This window comes from Mirounga angustirostris, unplaced genomic scaffold, assembly GCF_029215605.1.
Source record: "Mirounga angustirostris isolate CCGP_5_RB_7025 unplaced genomic scaffold, mMirAng1.0.hap1 SCAF_4, whole genome shotgun sequence".
Classification (NCBI taxonomy): Eukaryota; Metazoa; Chordata; class Mammalia; order Carnivora; family Phocidae; genus Mirounga; species Mirounga angustirostris.
The window spans coordinates 163,164,798-163,191,170 of NW_026991712.1; the positions used below are offsets into that span (position 1 = coordinate 163,164,798).

The 26,373-nt window shown below is 40.4% G+C and overlaps 1 protein-coding gene across 4 annotated transcripts in view; it reads left to right on the plus strand.

Moving 5' to 3' along the window:
- The window catches only part of KIAA0319L (KIAA0319 like), a 95,354-nt gene that overhangs the window by 28,456 nt on the left and 40,525 nt on the right, over positions 1 to 26,373 (plus strand). For all 4 annotated transcript variants that reach the window (XM_045898108.3, XM_045898107.3, XM_064589487.1 and 1 more), the window contains exon 3: positions 678 to 1,207. In XM_045898108.3, the coding sequence (XP_045754064.1) occupies positions 678 to 1,207 (530 nt within the window). The remainder of the gene's footprint in view (positions 1 to 677; positions 1,208 to 26,373) is intronic.

The window sequence follows — 26,373 nt, forward strand, 5'->3', positions numbered from 1 at the left end:
TAGGTCACTATTGTACTTCTGTTCCTTTATTTATCATGACATGGCTTGTCAGTAGGAAGTTCATTCTAGCAGAATCCAGCTCATGATTAAACTTCTTGGTAATCTGACTACTGCTCTGACTGATACCATGATGTGCAAAACTGCCTGACTCTGGCAAACAGTTGGTTAGAAAACGGATGAACCTTTAGCCTGGAAGAGGTTAAGAGTACTCAGTTTGTGTTGCTGCCAGTTCGGGGGTGGGGGCGGGGTAGTTATTCCATCCAGTTTTGCTACCTGTTCTTCTGGTCCCATAGTGGTCACACTCCCTGAGAAATGCCAGGATGTGAGTGGAAGGTCAAGTGGTGGGACTCCCCCCATCCCTCCATACGCTTCTACCAGAATAGCTGTTTTGTTTTTTCTGTTTCATGAACTGGAGTTCTGTATCAAAGGTCTGTGTGGAATGGACTCATTGAGAAGGGGAACCAGTGATGAACCGTGGGAGCAGTACTTCTATAAGCTAAAGTATCCTGAGCCAAAAAACACTCTATTTTGCTTCTTCTGTTCCACTTACTAGACAGCTTTCCCACCCTCTTAAAAACCACTCTTCAAAATAGCCTAAATGTTGGTGTTCAGGGCTCTTTACAGAGCAGTAGTCTGTTTTTATTACATCTTAAAATGTTTTCATTCCTTGTTTTTAGATGCCAGTGAGAGCAGGTGCCAGCAGGCGAAGACAGAATTTGGAGTTGGCCTGAGATCTGGGGGAGAAAATCACCTCCGGCTTCTTGAAGGAACCCCCTCTCTCCAGTTGTGTTGGGCTGCCTGCTGCCAGGACCCTGCGTGCCATGCCTTTTGGTGGTTAGAAGGGATGTGCATTCAGACAGATTGCAGCAGGCCCCAGAGCTGCCGCACTTTTAGGACAGACTCTTCCAATTCCATGCTGGTATTTTTTAAAAAATTCCAAACTACAGATGATTTGGGCTTTCCACCTGAAGATGATGTACCATATATTCTGGGTCTAGGTTGGAGCAGGACATCTTGGAGGAGACAGAGTCCACCCAGAGCTCCACTCAGACCCACTGTATCTTCCAGGGACCATCAGAGCTTAACCAGGAAGCTTTGGAAGAGAGATAGTCCCAGCAAAGAAGTAACTACACATATGGTGACACAGCATTCTGAAATGAATGACTCCAAGGAAGTAGGTTATCTGAATACCAGTGGTTCCGCAGAGGTAAGCACATTATAAATAAGGAACAGAGAAACTTAAATCTGCTTTTACATTTGGCACACATGAGCAGTGAAGTTGGTGCTTGTGGGCAGCACTCAGTGCTAAGGAGTGTATGTATAAAGCTGCCTGGTGTCATCTTTCTGGGTGCTGCCCAGATGTACAAGCATAATTGGACCTCAGAGACGTTCACTGCCTGCAAGTCTGACCATTGTTTTGGTAAAAGCAGAAGTCTGCTCATTATCTAGTCTAAGGTGGTTCTTAGACTACAGGTAAGTGCAGTTGTGTGGTGTCTGTCTTCACCAACAATTCCGCAGTATTTTCTGCCAGATTGCAAAACACTGGATAGATGTAGTTGCATTCAAGCTGTCCTCCCTCTTCCTCATCTCCCACGTGTAAACATAGTCCTTATGGGGTAGTTTCTATTCCAGTCGAGGTAGCCATTCCTGGCACCACAGACTAAGACCTGACCTACTGGGCTAGGGAGCCAGATGTGGCCATCAGCCAAGAGGTCTCTGGGGTGAGTCCTTACCAAGCTTTATATGCCAAGGGGGATACCACCAGTAGAGTTTATTCTGCTTATTTTGTTTCTTCATTGTGAATCTTCCTAGGCAAATGATTAAAAGGAGTGACTCACTCTGTGCTCAGCCTCCCTTGATTGCTGTGACTTATTTTTGTATTTGTTTTGTCCTAGTTGTCTCTATCAAGTTGAAGCCAGAGGAGGGACGCTACTACATGCCAGGCACTATGTGTGCTAATTGTTGTTCAGTGTCATTTTGCTTAATTTCCATAGCAGTATTTCCAAGTTGGTATTCATCAGCCCCATTTCCCTAGTGAGGAAACCGAGGTCCAAAGAGGTTAAACAGTTTGTGCAGCTAATGAATAACAAACCTAGAATTGGAACCCAGATTTAATATTTTTTTTTGAGAATTTTATTTTATTTTATTTTATTTTTTGGACCCCAGATTTAATATTAGGAAAAAACCTTTCAGTGCAAAATTAGAGATACAGTCTTAGATTTAATATGCCCATAAACATTTAGACATCTGTTGTCAACATGAGGTCCTTTTCTAAGCCCTGGAGATACAAAGGTGAACAAGATGTGGTCCATGCCCTCAGGGAGTTGACAGTCTAATGGAGACTCAGACACAAGTGTGTAATTATTGCATTAGTAGAGTTATGTACACAAAATTAAAAAATCTTAAAAAAAAATATCCCTAGTGCTTAGCTTAGTATAATACCTTGCACATAGTAAATGTACAATAAATATCTGCCAACTGACTGAGCCACCCAGGTGCCCCTAGGCACTAGGGATATTATAGTAAACAAGAGAGACATGATTTCTGCCCCAGCAGAGCTTATGCTCTGGCAAAAAACAGACAATACATTTATAATAATTAAATAATTATAAGTTTTATGTGGATTTGAGAGGATAAGTGCAGAGTTCTATCAGAGCATCCAAAAGGGACCTAATTGAGAATAAGGGGTAAGATTTACCCTAAGTAAGGAAAGTTTAAGTTGAGACTTGACATAGAAAGAGTTTGGAAAAGAGGCAAGCAGAGTATTTTAGGCAGAGAGAAAACAATTTCAAGGTTTGTTGGGTCCCGTAGAGCATGGCAAGATCAGGAAGTTGAGAGAGGCTGGTCTTACTGAACAAAGTGAGCCAGAGGTGAAAGAGGAGGCTTGTGAGCTGTGGAGAGCCTTGAGGCCTTCTTAAGATACTGGTTTTTATCTTCAGATCAGTGAGAAGTCATTAAAGAATTTTAAGCAGGGGTAACTTGATCAGATATGTTGCTGTGTGGTGAATAGATTGGAGAGGAGCAGGAATGTATGTGGAGGAATCAGATAGGAGGCTCTTCAGGCAAGGGAACCATTGCCCTAAAGAAAGGGTTTGAAGATATGGGGGAGGGGATAAACAAATCGTTCCTTAGAGCAGTGGTTCTCAAACTTCAGCATCCATCAGAATCACCTGGAGGCTGATGTTAGGTCTGTGCCAATTGCTGGGCCCCAATTCCAGAGTTTCTGATTTAGTAGGTCTAGAGTAGGGCCTGAGAATTTGCATTTACAACACGGTTCTGGAGTGCCAGTGCTGCTGGTCTGAGAAGCACACATTGAGAACCACTGCCTTCCAGGGGCGCCTGGGTGGCTCAGTCGTTAAGCGTCTGCCTTCGGCTCAGGTCATGATCCTGGAGTCCTGGGATTGAGCTCCGCATCAGGCTCCCTGCTCCGCGGGAAGCCTGCTTCTCCCTCTCCCACTCCCCCTGCTTGTGTTCCCTCTCTCACTGTGTCTCTCTCTGTCAAATAAATAAATAAAAATCTTTAAAAAAAAAGAACCACTGCCTTCCAGGGCAAGTGGGTTAGAATCCAGCGCAGAGGATCAAGATTAGCCTTAAGCAGGAGGAGAGACATCTTCATCATGATAGGAAAGGAGAGATGGGTGAATATGTAGCTAAGGTGGGTTTATAGTTTAGTAGGAGGGAATTGTGGTGGTTCTAGTCACATGCCTGTTCTTCTGAAGTGGGGTAGATCATTTCCTGAGAGTAGAAGCAGAGATAGGTGGAGGGGGCACAGTTAGGTAGGGCAGGAAAATCAGGTTTGGAGAGAGTGATAAAGATCTGAAACAGCCATTGTGAAGGGTAGGAGACGGCCAAGCAAGTAAGGAAATAGATTGGTGGTAGCACTGATGAAGGAGATTACGAATTTATAACAGTGGTACCTATCTCTGCAGTCGCATGAGTCTCCGCAGTAGCTCTTGGCAACCCTGTCAAGAAAAGGCTGATAGTTTGATTTACCCAAGGTTGGAACTTTGCCAGTCTTGTGCAGGAAGAAATTGGGGTGTGGAAATTGGAAGTTATTGTCAAGAGAGTGGATTAAGGAGAGACTATAAGAAGAGGCAGATGTGGGAGGGTCTGACAAAGATATGATAGAGTTTGGCATTCAGAGGTTTCCATCATGGGAGGCAGATATAGGGGGTACAATTTAAATGTGTGCTCTGGAAGACTGGAAGTAGTCATCAGGGGATGGGATATTTGAATTTAAGATTTTGGAGGTGGAGAAGTTCTGGTGATTATAGGAGCTAGGTGTAGCTATGGAAGAGGGTTGCTGAGGCAGAGTAGAGTAGGAATTAATTGGAGACAAGGAGCTCAAAGAACTCAGGAAGCTCAAAATACATGTTACATGAGTTATCCATGTAGACACGGAGCTAGACTTTAAGGATGATGATGATGATAGCAATAGCTAATGTTTACTGAGTGAGCACTCACTATGTGCCAGGTACTGTTCTGAACCCTTGACATGTTTTAACTCTTAATCTATACAAGAAATCCTATGAAGTACTATTAACCATCTCTATTTTATAAATGAGGAAACTCAGGAAAAGAGAGGTTAAGGAGCATGGCCAAGGCAGCAATAGCTAGTATATGGTAGTACCAGGACTTGAACCCAGGCATTCTGATTCTATCCAAAGTCTGTCTGCTTAACCCTATTACTCTTTAGGCAGGGACTTGGGGTAAAGAGGAGTTTTGAGAGCCAGATGTCAAAGCCCTCATCAAAGTAGGAGGAGGATTGAGGCAGTGGGGAGGAGGCCAGCTGTGGTGAGAGTTGAAGTGCATCAAGATGGCAAGAGGGGAGAGGTTTTATAGAAAAGCTAGAAGAGGAATGGTCTGCAAAGGGCATTGGGGAGGGGAGCAAATAAAATACAAACCCACCTTCAATCGTGAATTATGGGAGAGTAAGGAGCCCTCAGATTGCAGAGCTACATGGGAAATAATATCCTCAGGGAAGGGCACGCTCACAGTTAAGAATAGGGGGTCAGGGACCACTTTATGGGCATGGGACCTGTGTAGCTATACAAGTCTGGACACTTAGAAAGGCCCTGTTCTTGGTTTAATGCTCTGCTGTCATTGTCTTAAAATCCTTTTTTTTTTTTTTAAGATTTTTAAAAATTTATTATTTGAGTGAGAGGGAGAGAGCGAGCATGAGCAGGGTGAGGGGCAGAGGGAGAAGTGGGCTCTCCGCTGAGCAGGGAGCCCGATGCGGGGCTCAATCCCAGGACCCGGGATCATGACCTGAGCCGAAGGCAGACGTTTAACCGACTGAGCCACCCACGTGCTCCCATTGTCTTGAAATTCTTAATACTTTTTGAACAAGGGACCCCACATTTTCATTTTGCACTGTACCTTGTAAATTCGGTAGCCTGTTCTGCAGGAGGTGTAGGCAACAAAACATGAAATGACTGAGCATCTAGGTGATTTTTGATCATGGAAGAGAAATTCTAGGTGATTCAATGGAATTTTGGGTGAGAAAGAAAAGGAAGTTAGGTCTCAGAGAGGAAGTATAATTCATTTAGGGAAAATATTGTGGTGTAGTAAATGTTTAACAATTGGGTATTCCCTCCCCGCACCAAACAAAAACAAAACAAGTCCTGAGTTGTAGATGTTGCCAGTTCCCATGGTGTAAATAAAACCACCGTGATCAGTTTGGAGCTGACAACATGAATCACTGAATACAGAATTGGGAGACATGGGCACAGCCAGCTCAGATGAGCCAGTTCCAGCACACTTCCAGATAATCGTGAGCAGTAAAATGAGAAATAGACCAGTCAAATGAGAAATATGGTTTATGTAGGCCTGACAGTGTCCTGGAAGACGGTGGTAACTCAAATTTGGGCCTTAGAGAATTCAGGTGTACCCTGGAAAGAGGATCCTGGGGTTGTGTTGCCTGGGGAATTCTTTTTCTTCTTGTTCACCTGCAGTGGACAGTGGCAATAAATTGCTACTAGTGAACAGGATCTGGAGTTTTATGGTCTAACAGGGAGAGTGGGTAGACATGGGGGGAGGAACATTGAACTTGAATTATGAGCCCCAGGAATGGGAGGGGGCCTTTGTGCAGTGTTGCACTGAGGCATTATGTAGATTGGCATCACTTGCTGCGAACTGCAAGCACTGTTAAAAAATAGGGCAAAGTGAAGTCTTCAGTTCCAGACAAATTACGTTTGACTTTATATGCCACTTTTAGGAGCTTGATTCTTATCCTGAAGGCCATGGATAACTCTGTAAGAGTGGTAGAACCACCTTGTGCATTCAGAATAATGAACTGGTAGGCATTTCTTTTAGGAGAGCACTTGCAGTTCAAATTTCTGCTTAATGCGCTAGGGAGAGAGAAAGAAGTGTATACACTGCAGATCTCTTTCTAATGAGGGATGGCTGGCTAGCAGTACTAGTTGTTAGTTTGTACTGTTTGCACTAAGGTAGGTCAAGCTACTCTGCATCCAAAGTGGTAAGAAATCATACCCTAAATTGCTCTTGTTTTGCCTGAGGCCTGCAATCCTGCAAAGGCATTGGGTTATCAGTAGCATTCTTCATTCCTTTGGAAACATACATATATTGTATCTAAGAGCAGGTATTATGGACCTTTTGCAATTCCAAAACCACCCCAACCCTCCACTCCCCCATTCTAACCGTACATGACTGGCTTATTGCATCGAGAGAAAAACTGGGCAGCCTGCATCCTTGTTGTGTGTGGGTGTGCAGAAATCCCTGCAATTGTACTGTTCCTTTCTCACTGTTATTAGTGCCTGAACTATAATACCTTTTCCTTACTTTTCCCCCCATAACTGCTCACTTTCTGCTCTAATCTCCTACGTATTCTGGTTCTTTATCTGTTTATCTGGCTTTTACAATGGGAAATGAATTTGAAAATGTCTGTTGGCTACTTTGCTAACTTAAGAAGCAAGAGGTGATGAAGGTTTTGGTGTGGATTGGTTAACAGAGCCTTGCTAGCTGGCACAACTTGAGCCATGTTGGAACGAAGTCTCAGAACCAGCTATCTCTTAGCTAACACTCCTGTCATCCCTCCACCTTTCTGACTTCAGGGTGGCCTTAATTTCTGCAAGGAGACTATGAGGAGACATAACTTTGTAACTAACAAAGATAAACCCTGTCCTGTTGTCCATCCTCAGCTTCAGTTGCTGAGAACTGGTTGGGATGTGTCTTTAAACCCCACTGGCTTTGCTGGTGCAGGAAGACACTTTTTACTGTAGTAGGATTTTTGTTAATGACAATGGTAGTTTTTGTTTTATTTTAATACAGTTGTGTCTCAAATCAAAATGTGTTGAAAGTCCAATTTTTGTGAACCATTCTTTAGTATTAAGTAGTCACCTGGGTAGCATGTGTATTACCAAGGAGGGCCCCCTACCTGGACTATGATGATATGACCCTGATAAGTGTGAACATCCTGTGTGGGCCCTGTAGGCTCCTGATTCTCGAAACGGTAGCTTGTGATGGAGGTTTTTCGGGTCATCTTGAATTATGGTGTTAATCACGGGATTGGCTTGCTTGATTAGGAGAGGGTAGCCCCAAGTGGGGCTGGGAGGAAGGGAGAAGGAAGAAGCGGGAGAAGGAGGGAGGGAGAAATGGCGAGATGGAGAAAGACAATGTGTATAGAAGCCTTGCATCATTCTGAATAAAGCTTCTTTGAAGATGAAACAGGTGTAGACACCTGAGGCATGATTATATGACTTATGGTTAGTTCGGAATTAGGTCGGTTATGATTTCTGTCAAGTGTCAGAAAAAATGGCCCAAGGAAATTTCACCCAGGTTTCAACTTTATATCATCCTCTATAAATTTTCATTATTACTTTGTAGTTTCTGAAGTAAAATCGTTTGCTCCATATCTCCTCTTCCTGCTTCTTTAAAAATTAATAATAATAATAAATAATAAATTTTTATAGAAGATTTTATTTATTTATTTGACAGAGCGAGCACAAGTAGAGGGAGTGGGAGAGGGAGAAGCAGGCTCCCCACTGAGTAGAGAGCCCAACGTGGGGCTTGATCGCAGGACCCTGGGATCATGACCTGAGCCGAAGGCAGACGCTTAACTGACCGAGCCACCCAGGTGCCCCAAATTTTTTCTTTAAAAATAAAAATCTGCCTGCCTTGCTTAAAAATATTTATACTTTTCTTCTATTTCTGGGAATCTATTCTAAAGCAGCAATTCCTAAATAAAGAGCTTCACACACAATGATGAGATGCTATTTATTTAATTAAAAAATGGAAGCAGTTTGTCTAATAAGGGGAAAGTGGGAATTGTGCAACCATTAAAAATGCATTTTTGGTTGTATGAACGGCTCTTTTGTTACTCCCTCTGCTTTCCACTCCAGCCACACCGAATGCTTGCTCTTCTATGGAGACCATACTTCTAAAAAAACTGCTTTATTGAAGTGTAATTGACATACCATAAACTGTATGTACATGTTTAAAGTGTACAATTTGATGGGGTTTTTTTTTAAAGATTTTATTTATTTATTTGAGAGAGTGAGAGAGAGAGAGAGAGAGCACATGAGAGGGGGGAGGGTCAGAGGGAGAAGCAGACTCCCCGCCGAGCAGGGAGCCCGATGCGGGACTCGATCCCGGGACTCCAGGATCATGACCTGAGCCGAAGGCAGCCGCCCGACCAACTGAGCCACCCAGGCGCCCCACAATTTGATGTGTTTTAACGTATATGTACCCATAAAACCCTCACCACAAAAAAAGTTAATGAGCATATCCATTACCCCCAGAGTTTCCTCCTGTCCCTTTATAATCTGTCCTTCCTACTCCCTCCTTTATCCCTAGGCAACCACTAATCTGCTTTAGCTTATTATAGATTTTCTAGAATTTTTAAATAAATGGAATCATACATTATGTACTCTTCTTTTTAACAATTCTATTGAGGTATAATTTCTATACCATAAAACTCCTTTTTTTTTTTTTTTAAGATTTTTTTATTTATTTGACAGAGAGAGACACAACGAGAGAGGGGATACAAACAGGGGGAGTGGGAGAGGGAGAAGCAGGCCTCCCGCCGAGTAGGGAGTCCGATGCGGGGCCCGATCCCAGGACCTGGAATCATGACCTGAGCTGAAGGCAGACGTCTAATGACTGAGCCACCCAGGTGCCCCAAAACTCACTCCTTTTAAGCATACAATTCAGTAATTTTATTAAGTATAGAGTTGTGTATTATCCCCACAATCCAGTTTGTTAACATTTCTATCACCCCAAAAACTTCCCTTGTGCCATCCCTACTCTCACTCCCAGCCCCAGGTATCCTCTAATGGGCTCTGTCTGTAATACAATTTGCCTTGTCTGGACTTTTCATATAAATGGAACTAGGTAATACATAGTCTTTTGAGTCTGGCTTCTTTCACTTAACATAAGGTTTTGATGTTCATCTTTGTTGTAGTGCGTGTCACATACTACGTAGTATGTAGTTGGTTCCCTTTTATTGCTGAATAGTATCCCACTGTATGGATATATCATTTATCTGTTCACCTGTTGATGGATGTTTGGATTGTTTCTGGATTTTTGGCTACATATAAAACTGTTAGAAATGTCTATGTAAAAGTTTTTGTATGGGGATATGCTTTAATCTCTCTTGGATACCTGGGAGTGGAATGGCTGGGTCATATTGTAGGTATACATTTAATATTATAAGAAACCTCCAAACTGTTTTTTCCAAACAGTTGTACCATTTTACATTCCCATTAGTAACCTATGAAAGTTCTAGGTGTTCCACATTCTCACCGAAACTTTGTATGGTGAGTCTAGTTTGGGACATTTTAATAGGTGTGTAATAGTAGCTCATTGTGGTTTTTCTTTGCATTTTCTTCATGACTAACGATGTGGAACATCTTTTCATGTGCTTATTTGCCTTTCATATATTTTTTGGTAAAGTGTCTGTTTATATTTTTCCCCATTTAAAAAAACTGGGTTATCCTCTTACATATATATTCTGCATATAAGTCATTTATCAACTATTTGATTTGTAAATATTCTCTCAATCTGTGGCTTGTCTTTTCATTCTCTTGTCAGTGTCTTTTGAAAAGCAGATGTTAATTTTGATGGTGTCCAGACAGTTTTATCAATTTTTTTCTTTATAGATCATGCTTTTGGTATTGTATTTTAGAAAGATTTTCTCCTAACTTTTCTTCTAAAAGTTTTATAGTTTTAAGTTTTTAAATTTAGGTCCAGAATGTTTTTGTACATGGTGGGAGCTATGGATTGAAGGGTTTTGTTTTGTTTTTTGCCATATGAATATCCAGTTGTGCTAGTGCCATATTTTTTCTATGCTTTCTCCACTGAATTGCTTTTCACCTTTATTGAAAATCAGTTTACCGTATGTGTATGAATCTATTTCTGGACTCTCTTTGTTTCCATCGTTTTGTTTATATTGATATATTGTCTGTATCAACATGCTACACTTTTTTTTTTTCTTTTGAGCAAACTCTAAGCCCAGTGTGGGGTTTGAACTCAGACCCATAGATCAAGAGTCGTATACTCTACCAACTGAGCCAGCAGGCGCCCTAACACTACACTGTCTTGATAATGATAGCTTTGCTTTTTTTTGTTTTTTGTTTTGGTAAAGATTTTATTTATTTGAGAGAGAGAGAGAATAGGCACAAGCAGGGGGAATGGAAGAGGAAGAGGAAGAAGCAGGCTCCCCACCGAGCAGGGAGCCCAACATGGGGCTCGATTCCAGGACCCTGGGATCATGACCTGAGCTGAAAGCAGCCACTTAACCAACTGAGCCACCCAGGTGCCCCCATAATGATAACTTTGTAATAAGTCTTTAATTCAGATGATGTAAATCTTACAACTTTGTTCTTTGTTATCAGACATTTTTTGGCTATTCTAGGTCCTTTATATTTCCATATAAATTTTAGAGTCATCTTGTCAATTTATTTTTAAAAAGCCTTCTGGGATTTTGATTGGGATTATGTGCTGTAGCTCAATTTGGGGAGAATTGATAGCCTAATAATAATAGTGAGTCTAGGGCGCCTGGGTGGCTCAGTTGGTTAAGCGACTGCCTTCGGCTCAGGTCATGATCCTGGAGTCTCAGGATCGAGTCCCGCATCAGGCTCCCTGCTCGGCGGGGAGTCTGCTTCTCCCTCTGACCCTCCTCCCTCTCATGCTCTCTGTCTCTCATTCTCTCTCTCTCAAATAAATAAATTAAAAAAAATCTTAAAAAAAAAATAATAGTGAGTCTACTGATCCGTGAATACAGTATATCTTTCCTTTTATTTACATCATCCTTAATTTTTCTCAGCAGTGTGTTGTACTTTTCAGGCTACAGATCTGGCACATATTTTGTCACATTTATCCCTCAGTATTTCATATTTTTGGTGCTATTATAATTGGCGTTTTAAAAATTCAGTTTTTATGGGACGCCTGGGTGGCTCAGTCGGTTAGGTGTCTGCCTTTGGCTCAGGTCATGATCCCAGGGTTCTGGGATTGAGTCCCGCATCGGGCTCCTTGCTCAGCAGGAGCCTGCTTCTCCCTCTACTTGCCACTCCCCATGCTTGTGCTCTCTCTCTGACAAATAAATAAAATCTTTTAAAAAATGTTAAAATAAATAAAAATTCAGTTTTTAAAATGCCCACCAAAAGAAACGGTTTAAAAAAAAATTCAGTTTCTGTTTGTTGCTAGTGTATATAAATACAGTTACTTTTTGTATATTGATCCTGTATCCTGAAACCTTGCTAAATTCACTTATTCATTGCAGTAGCTTTTTTTATAGATTCCATTAGATTTTCTCTATTTATAATCACGTTGTCTGTGAATAAAGACCATTTTACTTCTTCTTTTCCAGCGTGGATGCCTGTTATTTCTTTCTTGCTTATTGCACTGGCTAGAACGTCTACTACAATGTTGAATAAAAGTGGTGAAAGTATACTTTTCTGTTCCTAGTTGATGTGAATTTATATCAGGAATAAATGCTGGATTTTGTCAAATGCTTTTTTTTTTTTTTTTTTACATCCTATAGGTTTTTGTTTTCAGTATGTTAACATGGTGACTAACTTGATTGATTTTGAATGTTAAATTACCTTGTATTCCTGAGATAAACCACACTGAGTCATGGTATATTATCCTTTCTATATATTGTTATATTTGATTTATGAAAAAAAAAATTTTTTTTAAAGATTTTATTTATTTATTTGAGACAGAGAGTGAGAGAAAGAGAGAGCACAAGAGGGGGGAGCGGGAGAGGGAGAAGCAGACTCCCTGCCAAGCAGGGAGCCCGATGCGGGACTCGATCCAGGGACTCCAGGATCATGACCTGAGCCGAAGGCAGTCGCTTAACCAACTGAGCCACCCAGGCGCCCGAAAAAAATTTTTTTAAAGATTTTATTTATTTATTTGACGGAGAGATAGAGAGCACAGATAGGCAGAGTGGCAGGCAGAGGGAGAAGCAGGCTCTCCACTGAGCAGAGAGCCCGATGCGGGGCTCGATCCCATGACCTGAGCGGAAGGCAGATGCTTAACCGACTGAGCCACTCAGGTGCCCCGATTTACTAAAATTTTATTACGAATTTTGAATCTGTGTTCATGAGGGATATTAGCCTGTGATTTTAACATCAAAGTAATGCTGGCCTTATAAAATGAGCTGAGAAGTTTTTACTCTTCTTTCATCTTCTGGAAAAGTTTGTGTAGAATTGGTACTATTTATTCCTTAAATATTCAGTATAATTCCCCAGTGAAGCTATCTGGACATGGAGTTCTTTGCAGGAAATTTTCATTTTATTTTATTTTATTTTAAATTTTATTATGTTATGTTAATCACCATACATTACATCATTAGTTTTTGATGTAGTGTTCCATGATTCATTGTTTGTGTATAACACCCAGTGCTCCATTCAGTACGTGCCCTCTTTAATACCCATCATCAGCTAACCAATCCCCCCACCCCCCTCCCCTCTAGAACCCTCAGTTTGTTTCTCAGAGTCCATAGTCTCTCATGGTTCGTCTCCCCCTCCAATTTCCCCCCCTTCATTTTTCCCTTCCTACTATCTTCTTTTTTTTTTTTAACATATAATGTATTATTTGTTTCAGAGGTACAGGTCTGTGATTCAACAGTCTTACACAATTCACAGCGCTCACCATAACCCTCCCCAATGTCTATCACCCAGCCACCCCGTCCCTTCCACCCCCCACCACTCCAGCAACCCTCAGTTTGTTTCCTGAGATTAAGAATTCCTCATAAACCAGTGAGATCATATGATACATGTCTTTCTCTGATTGACTTATTTCACTTAGCATAATACCCTCCAGTTCCATCCACGTCGTTGCAAATGGCAAGATCTCATTCCTTTTGATGGCTGCATAATATTCCATTGTATATATATACCACATCTTTATCCATTCACCTGTCGATGGACATCTTGGCTCTTTCCATAGTTTGGCCATTGTGGACATTGCTGCTGTAAACATTGGGGTGCATGTACCCCTTCAGATCACTACATTTATATCTTTGGGGTAAATACCCAGTAGTGTAATTGCTGGGTCGTAGGGTAGCTCTATTTTCAACTTTTTGTGGAACCTCCATACTGTTTTCCAGAGTGGCTGCACCAGCTTGCATTCCCACTAACAGTGTAGGAGGGCTCCCCTTTCTCCGCGTCCCCGCCAACATCTGTCATTTCCTGGCTTGTTAATTTTAGCCATTCTGACTGGTGTGAGGTGGTATCTCATTGAAGTTTTGATTTGGATTTCCATGATGCTGAGCGATGTTGAGCACTTTTTCATGTGTCTGTTGGCCATTTGGATGTCTTCTTTGGAAAAATGTCTGTTCATGTCCTCTGCCCATTTCTTGATTGGATCATTTGTTCTTTGGGTGTTGAGTTTGATAAGTTCTTTATAGATTTTGGATACTAGCCCTTTATCTGATATGTCATTTGCAAATATCTTCTCCCATTCTGTCAGTTGTCTTTTGGTTTTGTTGACTTTCTTTTGCTGTGCAAAAGCTTTTTATCTTGATGAAGTCCCAATAGTTCATTTTTGCCCTTGCTTCCCTTGCCTTTGGTGATGTTTCTAGGAAGAAGTTGCTGTGGCTGAGGTCGAAGAGGTTGCTGCCTGTGTTCTCCTCAAGGATTTTGATGGACTCCTGTCTCACATTTAGGTCTTTCAACCATTTTGAGTCTATTTTTGCGTGTGGTGTAAGGAAATGGTCCAGTTTCATTCTTCTGCATGTGGCTGTCCAATTTTCCCAACACCATTTGTTGAACAGACTGTCTTTTTTCCATTGGACATTCTTTCCTGCTTTGTCAAAGATTAGTTAACCATAGAGTTGAGGGTCCATTTCTGGGCTCTGTATTCTGTTCCATTGATCTATGTGTCTGTTTTTGTGCCAGTACCATACTGTCTTGATGATGACAGCTTTGTAATAGAGCTGGAAGTCCGGAATTGTGATGCCACCAGCTTTGCTTTTCTTTTTCAACATTCCTCTGGCTATTCGCAGTCTTTTCTGGTTCCATACACATTTTAGGATTATTTGTTCCATTTCTTTGAAAAAAGTGGATGGTATTTTGATGGGGATTGCATTGAATGTGTAGATTGCTCTAGGTAATATTGACATCTTCACAGTATTTGTTCTTCCAATCCATGAGCAAGGAACGTTTTTCCATTTCTTTGTGTCTTCCTCAATTTCTTTCATGAGTATTTTATAGTTTTCTGAGTACAGATCCTTTGCCTCTTTGGTTAGATTTATTCCTAGGTATCTTACGGTTTTGGGTGCAGTTGTAAATGGGATTGACTCCTTAATTTCTCTTTCTTTTGTCTTGTTGTTGGTGTATAGGAATGCCACTGATTTCTGTGCATTGATTTTATATCCTACCACTTTACTGAATTTTGTATGAGTTCTAGCAGTTTTGGGGTGGAGTCTTTTGGGTGTTCCACATAAAGTATCATATCATCTGCAAAGAGTGAGAGTTTGACTTCTTCTTTGCTGATTTGGATGCCTTTTATTTCTTTTTGTTGTCTGATTGCTGAGGCTAGGACTTCTAGTACTATGTTGAATAGCAGTGGTGATAGTGGACATCCCTGCCGTGTTCCTGACCTTAGGGGGAAAGCTCTCAGTTTTTTCCCATTGAGAATGATACTTGCTGTGGGTTTTTCATAGATGGCTTTTATGATATTGAGGTATGGACCCTCTATCCCTATACTCTGATGAGTTTTGATCAAGAAAGGATGCTGTACTTTGCCAAATGCTTTTTCTGCATTTCTTGAGAGGATCATATGGTTCTTGTTCTTTCTTTTATTAATGTATTGTATCACATTGATTGATTTGTGGATGTTGAACCAACCTTGCAGCCCAGGAATAAATCCCACTTGGTCGTGGTGAATAATCCTTTTAATGTACTGTTGGATCCTATTGGCTAGTATTTTGGTGAGAATTTTTGCATCCATGTTCATCAGGGATATTGGTCTGTAACTCTTTTTGATGGGGTCTTTGGTTTTGGGATCAAGGTAATGGTGGCCTCATAAAACGAGTTTGGAGGTTTTCCTTCCTTTTCTATTTTTTGGAACAGTTTCAGAAGAATAGGTATTAATTCTTCTTTAAACATTTGGTAGAATTCCCCTGGGAAGCCATCTGGCCCTGGGCTCTTGTTTTTTGGGAGATTCTTGATGACTGCTTCAATTTCCTTAGTGATTATAGGTCTCTTCAGGTTTTCTATTTCTTCCTGGTTCAGTTTTGGTAGTTGATACATCTCTAGGAATGCATCCATTTCTTCCAGGTTATCTAATTTGCTGGCATAGAGTTGCACATAATATGTTCTTATAATTGTTTGTATATCTTTGGTGTTGGTTGTGATCTCTTTCATTCATGATTTTGTTGATTTGGGTCATTTCTCTTTTCTTTTCTTTTTAAGTCTGGCCAGGGGTTTATCAATCTTATTAATTCTTTCAAAGAACCAGCTCCTAGTTTCGTTGATCTGTTCTACTGTTCTTTTGGTTTCTTTTTTATTGATTTATGCTCTGATCTTTATTATTTCTTTTCTCCTGCTGGGTTTAGGCTTTATTTGCTGTTCTTTCTCCAGCTTCTTTTGGTGTAGGGTTAGGTTGTGTATTTGAGACCTTTCTTGTTTCTTGAGAAAGGCTTGTATTGCTATATACTTTCCTCTTAGGACTGCCTTTGCTGCATCCCAAAGATTTTGGGATTTTCATTTTCATTTGTTTCCATGAATTTTTTAAATTCTTCTTTAATTTCCTGGTTGACCCATTCATTCCTTAGGAGGATGCTCTTTAGCCTCCATGTATTTGAGTTCTTTCCAACTTTCCTCTTGTGATTGAGTTCTAGTTTCAAAGCATTGTGGTCCGAAAATATGCAGGGAATGATCCCAATCTTTTGGTACCGGTTGAGACCTGATTTGTGACCTAGGATGGGATCTATTCTGGAGAATGTTTCATGGGTACTAGAGAAGAATGTGTATTCTGTTGCTTTGGCATGGAATGTTCTGAATATATCTGTGAAGTCCATTTGGTCCAGTGTGTCATTTAAAGTCTTTATTTCCTTGATCTTTTGCTGAGATGATCTGTCCATTTCAGTGAGGGGGGTGTTAAAGTCCCCTACTATTATTGTATTGTTGTCGGTGTGTTTCTTTGCTTTTGTTATTAATTGGCTTATATAATTGGCTACTCCTATGTTAGGGGCATAGATATTTACAGTTGTTAGATCTTCTTGTTGGATAGACCCTTTAAGTAGGATATAGTGTCCTTCCTCATCGCTTATTACAGTCTTTGGTTTAAAATCTAATTTGTCTGATATAAGGATTGCCACCCCAGCTTTCTTTTGGTGTCCATTAGCATGGTAAATGGTTTTCCACCCCCTCACTTTCAATCTGGAGGTGTCTTTGGGTCTAAAATGATTCTCTTGCAGACAGCATATCGATGGGTCTTATTTTTTTTTATCCAATCTGGTATCTTTTGATTGGGGCATTTAGCCCATTTATATTCAGTGTAACTATTGAAAGATATGAATTTAGTGCCATTGTATTGCCTGTAAGGTGACTGTTACTGTATATTGTCTGTGTTCCTTTCTGGTCTGTGTTACTTTTAGGCTCTCTCTTTGCTTAGAGGACTCCTTTCAATATTTCTTGTAGGGCTGGTTTTGTGTTTGCAAATTCCTTTAGTTTTTGTTTGTCCTGGAAGCTTTTTATCTCTCTTTCTATTTTCAATGACAGCCTAGCTGGATATAGTGTTCTTGGCTGCATATCTTTCTCATTTAGTGCTCTGAAGATATCCTGCCAGTCCTTTCTGGTCTGTCAGGTCTCTGTGGATAGGTCTGTTGCCAATCTAATGTTTCTACCATTGTAGGTTACAGATCTCTTGTCCTGAGCTGCTTTCAGGATTTTCTCTTTGTGTCTGAGACTCATAAGTTTTACTAGTAGATATCGGGGTGTTGACCTATTTTTATTGATTTTGAGAGGGGTTCTCTGTGCTTCCTGGATTTTGATGCCTGTTTCCTTCCCCAAATTAGGGAAGTTCTCTGCTGTAATTTGCTCCAGCATACCTTCTGCCCTTCTCTCTCTTTCTTCTTCTTCTGGGATCCCAATTATTCTAATATTGTTTCGTCTTATGGTATCACTTATCTCTCAAATTCTGCCCTCGTGATCCAGTAGTTGTTTATCTCTCTTTTTCTCAGCTTCTTTATTTTCCATCACTTGGTCTTCTATATCACTAATTCTCTCTTCTGCCTCATTTATCCTAGCAGTTAGAGCCTCCATTTTTTATTGCATCTCATTAATAGCCTTTTTGATTTCAACTTGGTTAGATTTTAGTTCTTTAATTTTCCAGAAAAGGTTTCTGTAATATCTTCCATGCTTTTTTCAAGCCCAGCTAGTATCTTTATAATCGTCATTCTGAACTCTAGTTCTGACATCTTACTAATGTCCATAATGATTAGGCCCTTGGCAGTCGGTACTGCCTCTTGTTCTTTTTTTTGAGGTGATTTTTTCCGTCTTGTCATTTTGTCCAGAGGAGAATAGATGAATGAGAGAACAAAATGCTAACAGGGTAACAACGACCCCAGAAAAATATATACTAAACAAATCAGAAGAGACCTGAAACTGAGAGAAAAGAAAGGGAAAGAAAGAAAAAAGATTAAAAAAAAAAGAATATGATCAAATATGATCAGGCTGGTGCATAGATCAGTGCCACACACGAGATTTTGGGTGTATTTTGATCTGTTAGAAGAAAGTGCCTTCCAAAATTTTAAAGAAAGAGAAACTTATATATGTACAAAAATAAGGGTAAATACCATGAAGGGATGGAATATGACTGTAAAGATGAAAATTATGAAAGATTTTATAAAAGGTATTGATAAGACGGTTGAAAAAAGAAAGAAGAGGAATTAAAAAAAAAGGGAGAGATTGTGATCAGGCAGGAGACTAGAACAAAGCCATACACTAGGGGTTTAGGGTATATTTTGGTCTGTTAGAAGAAACTATCCCAAAATTTTAAAGAGAAAACAACTTATATATATATCAAAAATAAGGTTAACTACTATGAAGGGATAGAATATGACTCTAAAAATGAAAAATATTTTTTTTTAAAGATTTTATTTATTTGAGAGAGAATGAGAGAGAGAGCACATGAGAGGGGGGAGGGTCAGAGGGAGAAGCAGACTCCCTGCCGAGCAGGGAGCCCGATGCGGGACTCGATCCAGGGACTCCAGGATCATGACCTGAGCCGAAGGCAGTCGCTTAACCAACTGAGCCACCCAGGCGCCCCCAAAAATAAAGATTTTTTAAAAAGGGATTGATAAGATGTTGGTTGAGGGGCACCTGGGTGGCTCAGTCGTTGAGCATCTGCCTTTGGCTCAGGTCATGATCCCAGGGTCCTGGGATCGAGCCCCGCATTGGGCTCCTTGCTCAGCGGGAAGCCTGCTTCCCCTCTCACACTGCCCTTGCTTGTGTTCCCTCTCTCACTGTCTCTCTCTGTCAAATAAATAAATAAAATCTTAAAAAAAAAAAAAAAGATGTTGGTTGAAAGGGGGAAAAAAAAGAAAAAGAAAAAAATTAACTTTGAAAGACTAAAGAATCAGGGGGGAAAAGGCCATGAATTCTATGTGCTGTATTCCCCTAGCGCTGGAGTTCTGCCATTCTCATTGATCAGTAAACTTGGTCTTGGCTGGCTGTTCTTGCTGATCTTCTGGGGGAGGGGCCTGTTGCCGTGGTTCTCAAATGCCTTTGCCTGAGGTGGAATTGCCCCGCCCTTGCCGGGGGCCAGGCTAAGTAATCTGCTCTTGGGAGCTTTTGTTCCCTGCAAGCTTTCCGTACAGCTTTGGAGGACGAGAGTGAGAACTCAGGGCCCAACTCCTCAGTGCGCCCCCAGAGAAAAGCAGTCAGTCACTCCCATCTCCCTGGTCTCCAGCCGCACTCCGTGCTCACCCGGCCTGTAACCGTGTGTTTCTCTCTCTCGCACACGACCCCATGTGGAGTCTCCAAACCCAACAGATCCCTGTGGTTCACTCCCGTGCCGCTCCTCCCAGGGGAGGAAGGGGAGTCTCCCCAGATCTGCTGCTTGTTGGGTCCCTGCTGGAAGAGAAGTGGCCCGACTGTGCCCTGGATCATTGTTTATGGCAACCCCGAGCTGAGAGCCCGCGCCTCAGCTCCGTCTCTGCAGCCGGCTTCCCCGCTCCGATACCTGGGAGCTCTGCCGCACTCAGGCACCCCTGGCCTTTCTGTGACCCTGAGGGTCCTGAGACCACACTGTCTCAGCCAGGGTTCCACCCCCCGCTTAGCCACTGGAGCAGCATCCCTCAGCGGAGCCGACTTCTAAAAGTTCCGATTTTGTGTTCCGCTGCTCTATCACTTGCCGATACCGGCTGTTGGAGGCTCCCTCCCCCCGCGGTCTATCTTCCCGAATATCAGCTCGGATTCACTTCTCTGCACACCCTACCTTCCAGAAGGTGGTCACTTTTCTGTTCAGAGAGTTGCTGCTATTCTTTTCTTCAATCTCCTGTTGAGTTCGTAGGTGTTCAGAATGGTTTGACCCCTATCTAGCTGAATTCCTTGGACCAGACGAAATTTAGGTCTCCTACTCCTCTGCCATCTTGCTCCTCCCCTCTTTTTTTTTTTTTTTATTCTTTTATTTTATTGATAGAGAGCATGAGTGAGGGAGGGGCAGAGAGAAAATCTCTGGCTCCATGCCCAGTGTGGAGCCAGACACAGGGCTCTATCTCATGACCTGAGCTGAAATCAAGAGTTGGGTGCTTAACCAACTGAGTCACCCAGGCACCTTTGCAGGAAAATTTTAAACTATAAATTCAAACTATGTAATAGATACATAGCAATTTAGGTTATTTATAATAGCTCTGTTTGAGCTTTGACAGATTGTGTCTTTCAGGGAATTTGTGCATTTTATCCCAGTAGTCAAATGTATTGGCATAAATACATTATGCTCACAGTATTCCCTTATTGCCCTTATAATAGTAGTGATGTTAGAACCGGTAGTGATGTTACCTCTTTCATTCATGATATTGGTAATTTGTGTTCTCTTTCCCTCCCCACCTCCGTCCCCCCATCAGACTGTCCAGATTTTCTTAATGAAACTTTGGTTTCATTCATTTTCTCTATTGCTTTTCTATGTTATTATTTCTGCTTTAATTTTATTATTTCATTTCTTCTTCATAATTTAGATTTCATTTGCTCTTTTTCTAATTTTTTTTTTAAAGATTTTATTTATGTATTTGACAGAGAGAGACACTGAGAGAGGGAACATAAGCAGGGGGAGTGGGAGAGGGAGAAGCAGCCTTCCCGCTGAGCAGGGAGCCTGATGTGGGGCTTGATCCCAGGACCCTGGGATCATGACCTGAACCGAAGGCAGATGCTTAATGACTGAGCCACCCAGGCACCCCCTCTTTTTCTAAGTTTCTTAAGGTTTAATCTCAATTGTTAATTTGAGACTTCTTTTCTAACGTAGGCATTTTAGTGCTATAAATTTCCTTCTAAGTATTGCTTTAGCTGCATCCTATAAATTTTGATATTTTGTGTTTACAGTTTCATTCAATTCAGAATACTTTTAAATTTCCCTTTTGACTACTTCGTTGACCCTTGGGTTATTTAGAAGTATGTTATGTAGTTTCCAAATATTTGGGGGGGTCCCAGATATGGTATTATGGTATTATTGATCAGTAACTTAATGCATTGTAGCCAGTGAACATTGTATCACTTGAATCCTTTTTTTTTTTTAACATTTTTTAAATTAGTTTCAGAGGTAGAATTTAGTGATTCATCTGTTGCATATAACACCCAGTGCTCATTACATCAAGTGCCCTCCTTAATGCCCATCACCCAATTACCGCATCCCACCACCCACCTCCCCTCCAGCAACCCTCAGTTTGTTTCCTAGAGTTCAGTGTCTCTTATGGTTTGCCTTACTTGAATCCTTTCAAATGCTTTGAGACCAGTTTTATGGCTCAGAAATTGGTCTATCCTGGCAAATGTTTCTTGTGCATTTGAAAAGAATATGTATCCTGCTATTATTGTTGGGTGAGTGTTCTATAAATGTCAAATAGGTCAAATTGGGTACTGTTGTTTAGATCTTCTATATCCTTATTTTCTATTAGTTTCTATCAGTTGAGAGGTGATGAAATACCACACTGTATTTGTGGATATATCTATTTCTCCTAACTGTTAGATCAGCTTCTGCTTTGTGTACTTTGAAAGTTTTATTAGCTTTGTAAATATTAGGATTGTTATGTCTTCGGGGCGCCTGGGTGGCTCAGTTGTTAAGTGTCTGCCTTCAGCCCCAGATGCAGGTGAGAGAAATCTGAAGTCTTACTTGGGGAGTCAGTACAGAGTCGAAGCCTGAAAAATTAGGGAGTAATCTCAAGAATTAAAGAGAGTACGGAGAGAGCAGGCCCAATTCTGAGTATAACCTATGACAAAATTCTTGGCTAATCATCAGATTAAATAAGAACACCTACAGGGTACCAGGCTAAAAAAGCAGCTGCAAGAATTACACAGAGATATCAGTTGGTGTACATTGCAGGGGAATCAAACTCTATAGTTTAAGTCCAGATAAGTTACTTGCCTACTGGGGGAAAAAATACTGTATACAACCCCAAAAAATGTACAGTAAAATCCAAAGTCACTACAAATATTACATAGATGTCCAATATTCAAACAAAAACTGTTAGACATGCAAAGTGACCAGTACTCGAGGGAAAAAATAGTCAATAGAAACTGACTGCAGTTTGACTCAGATATTGGAGTTAGTAGTCAAAGACTTCAACGTATGTTCAGAAGACTAAAGAAAGTTAAAGGAAAATGGTTTTAATGAGTGAACAATTAAGGAATTTCAAAAGAAATGTAAACAGTTTTAAAAATGAGAAAATAGAAATGAGAGAATTTCCACTTATGGCATCATGAGGGGGTCCCTAATTTTCTCATTGAAAAAATAAGTATAGAACTGGACAGAATTGTCAAAAACAAATATTTCAGGCCACTAAAAACATAATATAGGCAGAAGCAAATGGAGAAGCATTTATCTTGAAAAGCTGGTAATGCTTTGAGCAAGTTCAGTGGGTGTCTGTAGGGGGATGATCTTCCTGGGCCATCCCCCATCAGTGTCTACCTCCACTCCAGCTCAGGTGTCAAGAAATGTAGTTTTACCAAAAAAAAAAAAAAAAAAAAGAAATGTAGTTTTACCAGTATATGGCTGGACATGAAACCTAGCAACTTTTCTAGAGGGTCAGCATGATTTGGGGCAGAGGGTGACAGCTTTGCCAACTAAAAGTGGCAAACTTAGTTGGGAATGAATGGAATGAATCTACAGCTTTGCTAACCTGAGATGCACTTCCTGTTAGGGTGAGTGGTGAACCTGCCAGAAACTTAATGGGAAGATCTTGAAAATAAGAGAACTATAGAAGGGCTGAAATAAGCTCTCCATGTATCCCTGGCTGACTGAGAAACTACCTGCATACGCAAGATATCCAGGAGAGCCTGGTAAAAGCTAAAAATCAAGGGAGACTTGAGAAGTGGCTGTAACTTTGAATGCATACCCCAAGGAACACACAGATGGATTGACAGAGGGTGAAGCTTTATGGAATTAATGTTTTTGAGTGACCTCTGCCCAAATCATTGACTGACTGCAAAACTGTGCAGATACTGGGGTGACACCTAGGAAGCCAGGCTAAAATAAAAACAAGAAAAAAAAAAGACAGAGCAGAAGTGTCAATGGCAACATACTGTGGGAGGGTTTCTGATTCTTCAATTTAAGTATAAGGGAGTTACTAAAAATAATCAGCCCATCAGAAAAATAAAACAGAATCCTGAACTGCTACAATATATGACCTAAAATTTCTAGTTTCTAACCAGATGTTAGGAGACTTGTCAAAAAAGAATCAGGAAAGTGTAACCCGTACTCAGGGGGAAAAAGTAATCAATAAAAATGATTCTGAGAGGACTCAGCTTTAGCAAGTCAGATTTAGCAAGACTTCAATGCTGCTGTTAAAAATACACTTAAAAAAGGGGGCACCTGGGTGGGTCAGTCATTAAGGGTCAGCCTTCGGCTCAGGTCATGGTCCCAGGGTCCGGGGATGGAGCCCAGCATCGGGCTCTCCCTGCTCAGTGGGAAGCCTGCTTCTTCCTCTCCCACTCCCCCTGCTTGTATTCCCTCTCTCGCTGTCTCTCTCTGTCAAATAAATAAATAAAACCTTAAAAAAATAAAAATATGCTTAAAAAACTAAAGGAATCTATGTTCAAAGATATAAAGGAAAATGAGGTGACAATTACCCAACAAATAGTGGCTCTAACCACTTTTTACTTAAGGGAGTAATTTTCTGTTCTTTTAAGCCACCGTGTTTGTGGTAATTTATTATGGCAGCCCTAGGAGACTGATATAGTCATGTTCATGGATTGGGACTTAGAATGCCAAAACGATCTTGAAAATAAACAACAAAGTTGAAGGACTTAAACTCTCTAACTTTAAGACTTACTATATAAAGCTGCAGTAATCAAAGCAGTGGTATTGGTGTAAAGATAGATGAAATCTGTGAAACAGAATAGAGTCCAGAAATAGACCCGCACAAATATGGTTAATTGATGCACCAAGGCAATTTGAAAAGAGGATAATCTTTTAAATAAATGGATGCTGGAACAATTGGATAGTTATATGAAAAAACATGAACATCGGCCCTTACCTTACAGAAAAATTAGCTCAAAATGGATTATAGACCTAAATTTAAGAGCTGAAATTATAAAACTTATAGAAGAAAACAGAGGTGGAACTTTTTGTGATCTTGTCACTAAATAAATAAATAAACTAAATATCACTAAAAGCATGAACTATAAAAGAAAAAAATGATAAATTAGAATTAAAAAATTAAAAACTTTGGCTATTTAAAAGACACCACTAAGAAAAACGAAAAGGCAAGCTACAGACTGGGAAAGCATATTTGCAAATTAAATACCTACCAAAGGTTTGTTTCTAGAATATATATAGAACTCTTGTAACTTAATTAGAAAACTAATAATAAAGCAAAGGATTTGAACAGATAGTCCAGGAAGGAATTTATATAATAGATGTCTAATAAGTACATGAAAAGATACTTAACATGATTAATCATTAGAAAAATGCAAATTAAAACCACAGTAAGCTGCCATTATGCACCTTGATAATGGCTAAACTTAAAAAGACTCCTGAAACCAATTTCTGGCAAGGTTGTAGAATGACTGGAATTCTCATACTGGTGGTGGGACTATATAATGTCACAACAACTTTGGAAAGTAATGTGGCAGTTTTTTAAAAAGTTAAAGGCATATCTTCCATATGACCAGGCGTTCTACTAATAGATATGTACACAAGAGAAATGAAAGATATGTTCATACAGAGACTTGTAGAGGAATATTTATATCAGCTCAACTTAGGCAAAAACTGAAATCAACCCAAATGTCCATCTGTTGGTGAATGAATAAACAAATTGTGGTATATTCATATAACAGAACGGTACTTAGCAATCATAAGGGAACAATTATTGCTACAGACAGCAGCATGGACCAACAGAATAATATTGCTGAGTGAAAGCTGACAAAAACAATGTGATTCCGTTTATATAAAATTCTAGAAGATGTAAACTAATCTATAGTGACTGGAGGCAGAGCAGTGGTTGCTTGGGGCTGGGAGTTGGGAGAAGGGATTACAAAGGAGCATGAGGAATCCTTGGAAATGATGGAGATGTTCATTTTCTTGATTGTGGTGATGGTTTCATGGGTGTATGCATATGGTAAAATTTGTCAAATTGCACACTTTAAATATGTTCAGTTTATTATATGTCAGTTATACCTTAATAAAGTTGTAAAAAAAGTGGACAAAGATTTAAATAAACTTCATCAAAGAAAATATATGGGGCACCTGGGTGGCTCAGTTGGTTAAGCGACTGCCTTCGGCTCAGGTCATGATCCTGGAGTCCCGGGATCGAGTCCCGCATCGGGCTCCCTGCTCGGCAGGGAGTCTGCTTCTCCCTCTGACCCTCCTCCCTCTCATGCTCTCTGTCTCTCATTCTCTCTCTCTCAAATAAATAAATAAAATCTTTAAAAAAAAAAAAAGAGGGGCGCCTGAGTGGCTCAGTTGGTTAAGCCACTGCCTTCGGCTCAGGTCATGATCCTGGAGTCCCTGGATCGAGTCCCGCATCGGGCTCCCTGCTTGGCAGGGAGTCTGCTTCTCCCTCTGACCCTCCCAACCCTCCCCCCTCTCATGCTCTCTCTCTGTCTCTCTCTCTCAAATAAATAAATAAATAAATAAATCTTAAAAAAAAAAAAAAGAAAATATATGACTGGCCAATAAATACATGAAAAGATATTCAATTTTATTAGTCATCCAAAAAATGCAAATTAAATTGCAGTGAGATACCATTAGAATGACAAAAAAATAAGACCAAGAATACCAAGTATTGGTGAGTTTGTAGAGCAGCAGGAACTCTCATGCATTGCTGGTGGAAATGCAAAATGGTAGAGCCACTTTAGATAACAGTTCACAGTTTCTTATGAAGTTCGACATACACTTATATGTAACCAGCAATAAATACTTCTGCATACCCAAAATAAATTAAAACACATGTTTACAGAAACCCTGGATTTCAAACATTTATAACAGATTTATTTATAAGAGCTGAGAACTGAAAACAAGTATCAATAGATGAATGGATAAATAAATTTTGGTTATCTCTGGAATGGTATACTACTCGGTAATAAAAAGGAAGGAACTACTGTTACACAGTGCCATGGATGAACCTTTAAAACATTATGTTGAGTGAAAGCAGCCAGAAATGAAAATAGTATGTATAGGATTAATTTTATATGAAATACAAGAAAGCCCAGACTAACTAGTGGGGACACAAAACGTATCAGTGGTTACGTG